Raw genomic sequence first — 12,367 nt, 5'->3', positions numbered from 1 at the left:
TATTAATTACAAAAAGAAATCAATTTTTTCAACTGGAAATAAAACTTATGATCACATGCTTAAAAAAGACAATGTTTTTTTATCAATCTATTAACACCATATTAATATATTTATTTTATATGTAGTTGTTACATATGAATGATTACATTAATTTTCTTTAATCTTTACCAAATAAAAAAAGTGAACTTTTTGCGGGAGTATGAGTCACAATTTCAAGAAACCTAGAAACGTTATTATTTGAATCAGTTTTATTTGTACTGAACTATCTGTAATTAGTTAATCGCCCCTATTTGTTATTAATTAACAACTAATAATTATATAACATTTCTAGTAGACAAATCTAACCAATGTCTTCACACATTGGTTAAAGAATTAAAAAAAAATTATTATTGATACGTAAATTTATATTATTCATAATTTTTTTTTATTTTCTCTTATAATTTTAATAATAAATATTTTTTTAATTAATGTCTTAATATTGATTAACCAAAACTCTTTCTGTTATTGGAACAATCATGAAGAAACGTATATGCATATTGCTGTTTAATTATGACATGGCAGTTTTTTTTTCATACACATGCATGATTATAATTTTTATTTGAAAGGACAAAGCGACAAGTAAGCCCCACAAGAGATAAGCCCAAAATATAGTTGAGCTTGCAATTGCAACGTATAAGCTTTTCTCTCTCTCTATCATTCTCCGCTGTTCTAATTAGATCAGGATCAACATGGTTTGCAACAGTGTGATGATGATGAGTTGGATGAAATTATTGCAAACCACTGACGTGGATCCATGCTGTATATGAATTTCACCCCAAATATTAATAAATGAACCAATAGGGTCACGCCACTACGTATATGCTACCAGAATCTACCCTTACATGTGCGCGGCGATTAGAGATTGATATATCTCACCACTACTCACTTTTTTTTCGTATATATAAATAACCCTTTCCTTAATCCAATTTCCACACTCTAATTTGTTTTAGTAAAAGAAAGAAGACCACCTTGTTCGGTTGTTGTGTTGTTCTAAATGGGTGCTACCTCTATGGTCCGAGGAGGAGTCACGAGGTTTCTACCCCGAAGGGAATCATTGGGGTGCGAGAAACTACAACTTGGAGTTGGAGATGTGGAGTTTGAATTTCTCGATGATGGTGAGATGATGATGTCGTTGGTCAAAAGTGATGAAAGTTCTGGCGATGAGTTTCGTCAATCCAATGAAATGGAATTGGATGATGATGATGATGGTGAGAGGGTTGATGGTGGCAGCGTTGAGGAGAATAGAAGCTTTTGGGATAATCAACACCAGCTTTTGCAGGTAATTAATTAACTAACATGGCATAATGTTCTTGATTAATTGATTCTGGTATTTGATTCTTTCTTTGTTTGATTTGTTCAATAGATCAACGTTAATACATGCAAAGGAAATTAATCAATCAATTAATTTTATTGGTACTTCATTAATTCTTATCTCCCACATGCATGTTTCAATGAAGTTTTGAACTACTTGAAATCTGCAAATTTAAATTCAAGTTACAGAAGCTAAAGCCTGTGTTTAGAGTATCCAATTCTTTTATTTCAAAAGTTTGAGTTTAGTATCCAATTCCATATATCCATTGTTTGCATAGAGATTTTTTATCATTTCAACTCAACAAGATTTATATCAGATATGATTTTAATTATTTTTAACATCGACAAACTTATTATATTTGAAAATTTGTGAGTAGATGATATACTATTTTTTTTCTTCCATATTCTCGATGCATTCTAATTAAGTTATAAACTTTTTCTTGAGAAAAAAAGAAAAAAATATATTTTTTAAAATAAACTGGGTTTAACGTATATATACTGAAAAATATGAACATGAAATACATGATTAAAATTTGAAATATCTTGTTAATTAGAATTTAATACATCGTTAATAATTAATTTCATTTTGATTTAAAACGTAATTTTGATTAGTAGTTTTATCATTTCCATTTTGTTGCTCCAAAATCTTAGTTGGCTTATGAGGTTTTAGACGCGTTGGTTTTGACCAAGTTGGTTTTTCTATTTAATTATGCAGAACTACCTATATAGATCAACTTCTATTGAGTCAAGGATAAGGAATGCCACCAAAGAAGCCGTTCAGGAAATACAAAACGCAGAAATAGTGTGCAGTTGCAGTAGACAGATAATTTCCAGATCCTGTAGAAACTGCTTCATTATAGAAGTCTCAAGACGCCTTCAGAATTCTGGTTATAACAGTGCCATTTGCAAAACAAAATGGAGAAGCTCACCAAGTAATATTCCATCAGGTAAACAGCTATATTGCATTATAAAAATAATAAACAAAAAAACTCTATCTGTTCCCTATTCAAGAATTAGTCAAAGACAATATACATTCATTCCAACAAATGTACCTTTTGATTCTTTTTCCCTTTTTGACATTCGTAACACTTTTTCCTATTTCATGTTTTAAAAATTGAAAAAAAAGCCTTCTTGATAGGTATATATATATATGTATGTATAATTAACATATATAATCAGAAAGAAACTATTATTAATTAACAACGTTATCTCATTTATTTTTTAATCTAGAAATCACTTTCATATCAATAGCTATTGTCACTTTCCTTTGTAGCTCTATTATAAAAAATAATTATATCATTTTCCATGTCAGTTATAATTTATATTAGGCATTAGGTGCATACATATTTTCTAGGACAACTTGGCTTCCTAGTAACTATTTAATTAAGGTGTTCGGTACAAACAAACTTTAAATTTATTAGTCCCTCACAAAAATAATTAATAACTTCAAACTTTTTGATAGACGGATACATGTAATTCAGTGTCTAATTTAGTTAGTGAAACAGTATGTGTTATTGTAAAAAAAAAAATATAGGAGTCGAATTTCTATGAATAAAAATGACACATATAAGTAGCAATTAAAGAAATGAAAAGCTAACTTAATTTTACAATTAACTGTGCAGGAGAGCATACTTTCCTAGATGTAATAGACAGCACAAGCAAAAAGCAAGAAGTTAGGGTGATCATAGAACTGAATTTTCGAGCAGAGTTTGAGATGGCAAGGGCAAGTGAAGAGTACAACGGGCTAGTGAGCAAGCTCCCTGAGGTGTACGTGGGGAAAATAGAGAGATTAAGCAACATCATCAAGGTGTTGTGTATGGGAGCAAAAAAGTGCATGAAGGAAAACAAAATGCACATGGGACCATGGAGGAAGCACAAGTACATGCAAGCTAAGTGGCTAGGTTCATGCAAAAGGAACACCTCAACAACTACTTCATCACTTAATTCAATGATGGGGTATTCCGAGGTGGTGATGCCAAAACCAAAGCCTAGAGCATCACTGCTAACAGTGGATCTGATGCTAGAAAATAATAATTTTAAGACAGAAATGTTGAAGCTTCCCAATATGCATTGTACAGCTGTTGAAGTTTTGTGATTGTAATTACTACAGAAAAGTAGGTTTTATTTCTCTAATCTCTAATTAAATTATTTGTAGCAATAGGTTGGTACTTCAAAGTCGTTGCCCTGAATTTGGAAGATCCATTAAACAATTTACCTAGCTATTTTGTTGATTGATACTCTCTTTAGACCTAAATATAATAAAAAAAAATAATCTCAAATATAAGTATTTTTAATTATTTTCATCCTTTTTATTGACATCGTCATTCACAAAAATACTTTTTAATTGATTGTGATTATAATTTTAATAACTCATTTTTATTCTTAATATCAAGTACTAATTAATGAACAGTACTTCAGAAAAAAATATTTTTTAAATGTTATTAAAAAAATTTAATGATATTAACTAATTTTTTAAATCCTAAGTTAGTTAATTTACTTATATTAGGTTCGGAATAGTAGATTGTTTTACATATATAATGACACAATTGAAGCTAAGGTTAAAATCATATTTATTTTGCCAATCTACTAAAGAGATCTACCTAATATTTTTATAAATTCAAAATCTTTTCTTTTTTCCTTTGGTGGGCTAGTTTAATTAAATCTAATGACCTTGCTTTAATCTCTTTATAAAATCATATAGGTGATCAAGGGGATGAATAATTTTTGCTCCTTTATTAGTTCAAAGTAGCATGAAAAGTAATATCTGGAAATGCAGATTAATGACAATAGTTATTTTTATCTTTATTTGTTGTTTCATTAGGATATTATCAATTTATCAAATTGATCACTAGCTATGAAGAGATTTTATTATATAATTTGGGTATGCCAGGATAGATTTTTCTAATAACCCACGTATAAGTTAAAAATCATCTTTTACAAAAGTTAAAACATATATGAGAGAGTTTTTATAAAGTATTTTATGCATAAAGTAATTTTAACTTATATTTCCATAAGCTTATTTCATTTTTCTTTTTAGTTTTCTCCTTCTATATCTTCCTATGAAAAGTTTATTCAAATAAATTCTTATTATTATGTATTGTGCACGGATTAGATTATTCATCAATGAAAAATAATTCAAATGTTATTTATTTTATTATAAATTAATTAAAAATCAGAATAAGAGAATAAAAATATCAAGACAATAAAAAAAAGCTTAAATAAGTTTGGGAGAAGAAAGGTTATAATAGATCTTAGAGATTAAGAGAAGAATTCTATAGAAACATCTCATCATATTGAATGAATAAAAAATGTGTTTAGCATAATATATGGTTCAATATGCTCTTAGCATAATTCATGAAACATTTGGTGATGAAGTGTTTGAGAAAGTGTCTACTTGCTGAAACTCTTCTGAATAATCACTCAAGATTGCTTGGCCTTTGTTAAATAATTATAGAAGAGTTTTATCAAATCAAAAATTAAAGATCATAATCTTAATGATTGAAAATATATTTTTTTGTTTGTTTGTATGCGTGTCTTCTTTGCATCAATAATACTTATATTTACTTTCATTTGATATATGATCTTTTGTTCTTCATTAATTAGTCTAAATTTTAAACGATTAATGAAATTCGTTATTGGTAATTTTACTTATATTGCGATAAAGATTTTCCCCCTTGCACTTTATTTTGGTTTCGCCCCTGATCATGATCATGTCGTATATAAGCATTCTGCAATTCTAGTGCTTGTTATTCGAAGACTAGTTTTGTTATAATTTGTAGCCTCAATTTCTAGGATAGTCCTATCCTTCTCTACCTTGAAACATAATGTCAAACAACTTTAGTTTTATCGGAAATCAAATTTTCACCATTCTCCAATCCAACAAATCAAACATCTAGATCAATTTCACATGCTTTAACATAGAAGATTACTTTATACTTTTACACTTTCTCAATATTCATATATGTCCTAGTTATTTGGATTGGAGAATTTGGAGGAATTGATGTAGAAATTGGGGATTCTGCATCTGTTTTGTGATATATGCAGAATCTTTCCTACATTTAACATCGCGTTATACTACATTGAATTTGGAACCAATGTAAAATGTCTTCCAAAATTGATATAAAACGTGTTTCTGTAGCCGTGAATGTTACATAGATGTATGGGATTGCCATAAAAATGTGTTCTCACAAAAGTAGGTTATGTTTGCATTAGACGATGTTCGAAAAGTAACTTTTTAATTATGTGGATTAAATTATGTTTGTCAAATGTAGGTAAACAATTAACTAAAAGCCAAAAAATCAATTAAAAGTTAAAAAAGTTAATAATTGCTGCAAACTATTTTAAACTAGCTTATTTAATCATAGATATTCGATAAAATTATTTATTGAAGTAGTTAAGAAATATAAAATGATAAAAATAGACATATTTATATTTGTTTGATAAAATTAATTTAAAAGTTAACTGAAACATATAGACAAGCTAGTAACTAAAAATTAAAAAAATAACTTATTAAATTAAAAGTATTTGATAAAATTAACAATTAAAAGTTGAAAAATGTAAAATAATATAAAAAAAATAAAATTATGATTTATTTAAGAAAGATAATAAAAAATTTAAATAAATATATCAATAATAAAAGTGAAATAAAATATAAAAAAAATAAAAATTAGAAGGTAATATTTTAAAAAGGGTTACTTCAAATAATATTTCAAAAAACATTAAAAATAAAAAAAAAATTATTTATCAAACAATCAAATGAGTTTTTCCCTTAATAAAAAAGTAAAAAATAGTTAAAAATATGTTGTCCAATATAACTTTATAAAGTTTTTGATATGTCGTTCCAAGATATTGTTTGCTGCCGTCCCAAGAAAAATATATTGTTTGTTATAACTTATAAATGTATTAATATCTCTATGTTACTAAATATATTTTTTTTTTGTTTTGTTAAAAAAATACAAATCTTTTGTACATGTTTTATAAATGAATTCCTTGTTACTCTTATAAAAACTAAATGCAAGTATTAGTATATTGAATTGTCAAGAATAATGTCAACAAAAGAGTTGAAAATTCTTACTGTTAAATAATACGCAATGTATGTTGATTAAATTTATGTACAGAAGTAAAATTGACTTCATGTTAGTATTGAATATTTTATTAATTATATGTAATAAATAATAATCTTTAATGTTATTATTAAATGTTATATTCATTAATTATTATATGTAAAACTTTTAAAATTAATTATTATATGTATTAATATCTTTGTTATTTTGTCTCATTCATGGAAAATCATTACATAAATAAAAAATAATAATAATTTTACAAAATTAATCTTATCCTCATTATTTTTTTTTGTTTTCATAGATCATATAATTAATATTATAAGGAATATAAATAAAAAATAGTTAATATTATATTAAAAATTTAAAATAACAATGATTTTGGAATACGTTTTTTTTATCACACATAAGAGTTGAAATTTTTTATTATTAAATAGTACCTCCGATCCTTTTTATACCGTTAGGTATTTTTTTACGAATTGTAACAAATAAGTTATCTTTTTAACTTAAATTAATTTTTATACAAATTATATTAATGATGACATATATTATTTTTTTAATAGTAATTAAATTAATTATTACATAAATTATATTTAAATTAATGATGACATAAATTACTTTTTTAATTGTAATAAACTTAATTCTTATAATAATTAATTTGATTATCTTTATAAATGATAACTTGTATCCAATTAATTTAATTCTAATTTTAAAAATAGGTTAAATTGTAATTTTAGTTTTTTAATTTTTCAAATCCATGATTTTGATTTCCTTTATTTTTAATTGTAACATTTAGTTCCCTTAGTATCATAAATTTACGATTTTGGTCCCCTGATAGATTATTAACTAATAATTATGACTATTAGAGATATTAAATTAATTAAAAATTATAAATCATTAAAAAATTTAATAAAAGACTATTAATCCTAATGTGGTATTACTATCTATTTGTCACGTGCAATAGTGGAGGAGGTTGAAGAAGTGTTTGTGGAGAAGAAGAGGAATATAGTGTTATGGGAAATTATGATTAATAATTTTTATTCATTTTTTAATAATTAATAGCTTTGGTTAATTCATAATTATTTTAATACCTAAACTAATCTAAATTATTTGTTAATCGTCTACCTGGAAGACCAAAATCACCGCTTTATAAGACTTGGGGAGGGAGACCAAACATTACAATTAAAATTTACGGACCAAAATTACGAATTTTAAAAATTAGAGAAACAAGCATTACATTTTAGCCAAAAAGATACTAAGTACTATTAAAAATGATAAATTATATCACAATTAATTTGATTATTTTAAAAAAAATAACTTACATTTATAACTGATAAAAAAATCATAAAAACAAAAAAAAAACAAAACAAAAATATGAAGATCACAATAAAATCATATTCACATTATCTATTTGTTTATTGTTTTAAGAATATAAAATAAAAATATAATTCTATTGTGTATTTCAATAAATATCAGTGTAATTGTGTTTTTGTTGTGCATTTAACATCGGGTGAAAAGAAAGGGGCACATGTAGGAGGAAGGAGACAGAAGGAGGAATAGACTGTTTGAACAAAGGGATAAAATAATTTCTTTTAGGGATTTTAAAGTTTTGTAAGAGTCAACAACAATTTTGGTTGATGCCAATATCAACTCCCTTCAGCATATAAGGCTTGGGCCATTAGTAATTGTTTGAAGTCCAATTCCTTGAGAAACCAAACAAAGAGTTGTTGTTGACTCCAACAATAATTGCTATGGACCCTTATCAACTTTTAAAGCTCATGGAGAGATAATTTTGCCCCTTAATTCAAACCCATTGCACCCTTTCTTTTCCCATTCATCGAACCAAATCTTTTCTTATTTTGCGTATAAAATCTGAAACAAAATCATGTTTTCCTTTTATATTTTATACGCAGAATCATGTTTTCCTTGTTTTTTTTATTTAAAGTTAAAACAAAAAAAAAATGAAATTGTGATTCCGTGTTCAAAATCTAAAATGGAATCGTAATTCCGTTTCAAAATTTGTATAGAGAATCATGTTTCCATTATAGTGCGGGGTGCGAACAAAATATAAAATGAAAACACATTTTCACGTAAAAAAACATGATTATGTGGAAAGGGTATCTTTAGAAAAATAAAATTGAGCCACTTGAAAGGGACAAATAGCAATAGTGTTGGGACCAATAAGAATGGGCGACTGGCCCAGATTGAGTCACACTTTAGAAACCCTACAACAAAAAAATAGACCGAGTCTGAACCCGAAAACCGTCCGTATAAATATGTGCAGCTTGATAAAGTTGGCACGAGTGAGTTTGAGTTGCTGCACAGAATGGGGAAAACGGCTTACAAGAGGCTGAAGGGAAGCCAGAGCTTCAGGCAACGCCTTCTTCTCTCTACTCTCTCCTCCACTCCCATTCTCATCGAGGACATTCGCGCCGACGAGACATGGCCCGGCCTCCGCAACCACGAAATTTCTCTCCTCCGACTCTTCGAAACCGTCTGCGACGATTGCCACGTCGAAATCAACGAAACCGGTAACCATTTTCTTAATTATTTATCGCCAAATCTTATGTTTCTTGTTTCTTAGTTTCATATTAGAATGTTAGCGAGGGGATTCGAACCAACGACCGTTTGATTATTCATTCTGTTTGGTTTGGGCAGGTACCAAATTAAAGTACAAACCGGGAACTATTATGGGTGGCAGACAACACAGTCCACACGATTGCGGCGTCTCACGGTCCATTGGTTACTTTCTGGAGCCACTCATTGTGTTGTGTTTGTTTGCCAAACAGCCCCTTACTATCAGGCTCAAAGGTATAATAGTAATTGTATTCTACTTCCTATTTATGTAGAAAAACGAAGATATTGTGGTGGTTTAAACTTTAAATCTAAAAAAAACTGTTCGCACAGGAATTACAAATGATTCTAAAGATCCATCTGTTGATACCTTCAAGTCAACGACTTTACCTATATTGAAGCGCTTTGGAGTTCCATCTGAAGGCTTGGAGATTAAAGTAGAGAGTCGTGGATTACCTCCCAATGGTGGTGGTGAAGTTCTTTTGTCTGTTCCTGTTGTTCAGAGTCTAACGGTAAGTTTCTGAATTTTTGATAATTTGATTTGATGGTTAATTTAAATTTTTTTAATGCCTTATATATGTATGTTCTTTCCAACAGGCGGTTAGTTGGATTGATGAGGGTTTTGTGAGGAAAATTAGGGGAACTTCTTTTTCAACAAGAGTGTCTGTTCAGTTTGAATATGGCATGATTAAAGCTGCCCGTGGAATCATCAATCCGCTGGTTTCTGATGTGCACATTTTCTCTGATCACAGATCAGGTCCTGAGGCTGGAAAGTAAGTATGATTCCTTCCATTCAGTGGAAATTGTTGAATATTTAAATTTGAATTGTGGAAATATATTTGGTAGAAAAGTGCAAGTCATATTGTATTGTATTAAAATGTAATTCCTTTTATTTGTCATTTGCTGTTGCAGCTCTCCTGGATATGGGATTTCTCTGGTTGCGGAAACTACGTCTGGTTGTTTCATTTCTGTAGACACTGCTGTTTCTCAAGTGAGGGATGACGATACTTCTGGCCTTGCAGATGATGCGAAACGAGACTTAATGCCGCCAGATGATATTGGTGTGGGGATTGCTAGTGCTTTACTAGGGGAGATAGCTCAAAGTGGAGTGGTAGATTCAACACATCAGGTTAGTTTATTAGCAGTTTCATCCCCTTTAATGGTTCTTTACCAAATGATTGATACTGGTATTAAACTCATAATTATGGATGAAAGCTTCTTAACAAACAGAAAACTATTACCCTGGTTGACTGATACTGGTAAAAGAGAGAGAATATAGACTTAAATTTTTTTAGATAGTAGAGATGAAAAGCTATGGAACAGGTAGAAAAAAAGGAAAAGAAAAGAGAACATGCAGCAGAGATGTACCCTCCCTGGAAGTTTTACGACTCAAATTCTATTCTTTGGTGCTGAAATAAGTAGCTATTTCAATTTTATTATCTTGCACCTGGATTTGTAGGACTAATAAGATGAAAATTGCTTCCATCTGTGGAACTTTGGCTTACCTAATATATTTTTTAATGTTTTGGTTTATAGGGTTTGTTATTTCTTCTATGTGCTCTATGCCCTCAAGATGTTTCCAAGGTTCGTGTAGGAAAACTTTCGCAGCATGGAGTTGAAACTCTCAGAAACCTAAGGGATTTTCTTGATTTGAAGTTTATTATCAAACCAGATCCAAACTCACAGTCGGTTTTTCTAAAGTGTATTGGTTATGGCATGAAGAACCTTTCTCGAAAGGTATCATAAAGTGGGGTCAACAGTCTGATATAATTCAAAATACGAGTCTGACAGAATTGTAATTTTGAAGCAACTGCTACTTCAGCACCTGGAAAAGAACTCAAGCAGCTTCAATATATAGTATTATGCCAATGATAATGGCCTACCCCGCTCCCCCTACTCCCAAATGAATTACAGGTGAAGTTTGGTTTCAATTGTAACCCATTGCTAGCAATATATATAATTGAGTGTTTTTCACATGATTTTACTTCCTTTTAGCATTTTTCTGATCCTGAACACCAAAACACTTTTCCATTTTGAAGTACTATAAAAGAAATCCTTGTGTATACCAGATCATGCAGTTTATAATCTATGATTCTCCAAAAGCTAATGCAGATAAGCTGCACCATAGTTTATTTCAATGCATCTGTGAGCTTCATTTTCCAAAAAGGCCACATAAATATGACTAGCAATTAAGTAGAATTTCTTGGAACAAACTGATAGTTTGAAGAATCTGAATTTCAAAATAAGAAAGATAAATAAATTTGCCAGAGCCTTGAGCTCTAAACATTATTCTGAGCATCGTCTGTCAGAATGATTTCAAAATGTGTAATCATCGAACTATGGCCCTCGAGTTGGTTTGTGGGAGAATCCATGTAGACAATGATGCATGCTCGGATTTGACGTTTATGGCCCTTGATTTGGCATGGGTCATTGGTGTCAAGTTTTTATTTGTGAATGCAGGTGGTGGAACAAAAACAATGGGTTGTGTATGTGAATTCAAATCCATGGTAGGCCGGTTCTTACTTGACAATGGAGTCTCGTAGAAGATGGTGATTACATTGTTGGAGGCTCGAATGATAAGGTTCAGTGAAGTTCCTTGTTGAGGTGAAAATTCTGCGTTTAATTGCTTCTTGCACTTTTCGTCATTACTGGGAGATAGATAACACTTGGATTCGTATAAGTTTTTGACTTTTTGGTGCTGAAAGGGAAAGGTGGATACAATGCAGTTTGCACTAGGAAGTTGTGGGTTCAATTAGGGAGGAATTCGGGTTAGGCTTGAGTGTTTTTTCCTCTGTTAAACTGGTTTTGAGTAAGTATTGAGAGTAATGTGTGATATGGTGGATGATAGGAATAAGTATGTAAGGTGTTTGAAAAAAAGACTTGTTAGACTCGAATTGAAAAAAAGGGGTTATGTGCATCACAACTTCCCATTGCAAACGACGTCGTATCTACCTTTCCTTTCACCACCGAAAACAACTTGTACATATGCAGGTTATGTGCATCACCCAACATTAGAGGAAAAGGCAAAAATCAATTTAGCCTTGAACAATGTCACCACTATCTTCTATGAGATTTCATTGTCGTCCTCGTGCAATGAACCTGCCATGGATGATTTCAAATTCAAACCTTACAAACAATTATTCGTGCATTAAATATATCCCATTTTTTTAAATGTTTTTTCTTGATTTTTCTTGGGAGAAATTGAGGGGTAAATTAAAAAAAAAAATCCATGGCTAAATTAAAAGCACAAATTAACTAAAAGGCAAGCAGAGAAGATGGCCAAATTAGTTGTAATGGAGAGGAAAAGTGTTGATTGTGTTTGGGTTGTTTTAATTGGGGGAGGAGTTCAGAGGATGCACTGGATTTTAAATGATAATGTGGGA

At 29.7% G+C, this 12,367-nt stretch overlaps 2 protein-coding genes across 3 annotated transcripts; both read left to right on the top strand.

Annotated features, from left to right (window-relative positions):
• Nucleotides 1-707: 707 nt before the first annotated feature.
• On the top strand, nt 708-3,581 carry LOC100779411 (uncharacterized). The gene is made up of 3 exons (XM_003542697.4): nt 708-1,318; nt 2,066-2,297; nt 2,973-3,581. The coding sequence occupies exons 1-3, from the start codon at nt 1,034-1,036 to the stop codon at nt 3,443-3,445; spliced, it is 990 nt and encodes a 329-aa protein (XP_003542745.1). The 5' UTR covers nt 708-1,033; the 3' UTR covers nt 3,446-3,581.
• A 5,091-nt stretch (nt 3,582-8,672) lies between these two features.
• Nucleotides 8,673-12,156, top strand: LOC100778883 (probable RNA 3'-terminal phosphate cyclase-like protein-like). 2 transcript variants are annotated; one of them, XR_001383998.3, is made up of 7 exons: nt 8,673-8,941; nt 9,069-9,221; nt 9,318-9,496; nt 9,582-9,757; nt 9,897-10,113; nt 10,521-10,898; nt 11,445-12,156. XR_001383998.3 is itself a non-coding variant. In NM_001255470.2 (6 exon segments), coding segments are annotated over 6 exon segments (1,140 nt in total). In that variant the 5' UTR covers nt 8,712-8,736; the 3' UTR covers nt 10,731-10,963.
• The last annotated feature ends 211 nt before the right edge of the window (nt 12,157-12,367 follow it).

This window comes from Glycine max, chromosome 13 (assembly GCF_000004515.6).
Source record: "Glycine max cultivar Williams 82 chromosome 13, Glycine_max_v4.0, whole genome shotgun sequence".
In the NCBI taxonomy this organism is placed as follows: Eukaryota; Viridiplantae; Streptophyta; class Magnoliopsida; order Fabales; family Fabaceae; genus Glycine; species Glycine max.
Note: the sequence above shows the minus strand (reverse complement) of the source record. Positions and strands in the feature narration are given on the sequence as shown.

Coding starts and splice junctions, on each gene's coding strand:
- LOC100779411 (XM_003542697.4), top strand. CDS start 1,034: ATGGGTGCTACCTCTATGGTCCGAGGAGGAGTCACGAGGTTTCTACCC. Junction 1,319..2,065: donor ATCAACACCAGCTTTTGCAG/GTAATTAATTAA, acceptor TTAATTATGCAG/AACTACCTATATAGATCAAC. Junction 2,298..2,972: donor ACCAAGTAATATTCCATCAG/GTAAACAGCTAT, acceptor TTAACTGTGCAG/GAGAGCATACTTTCCTAGAT.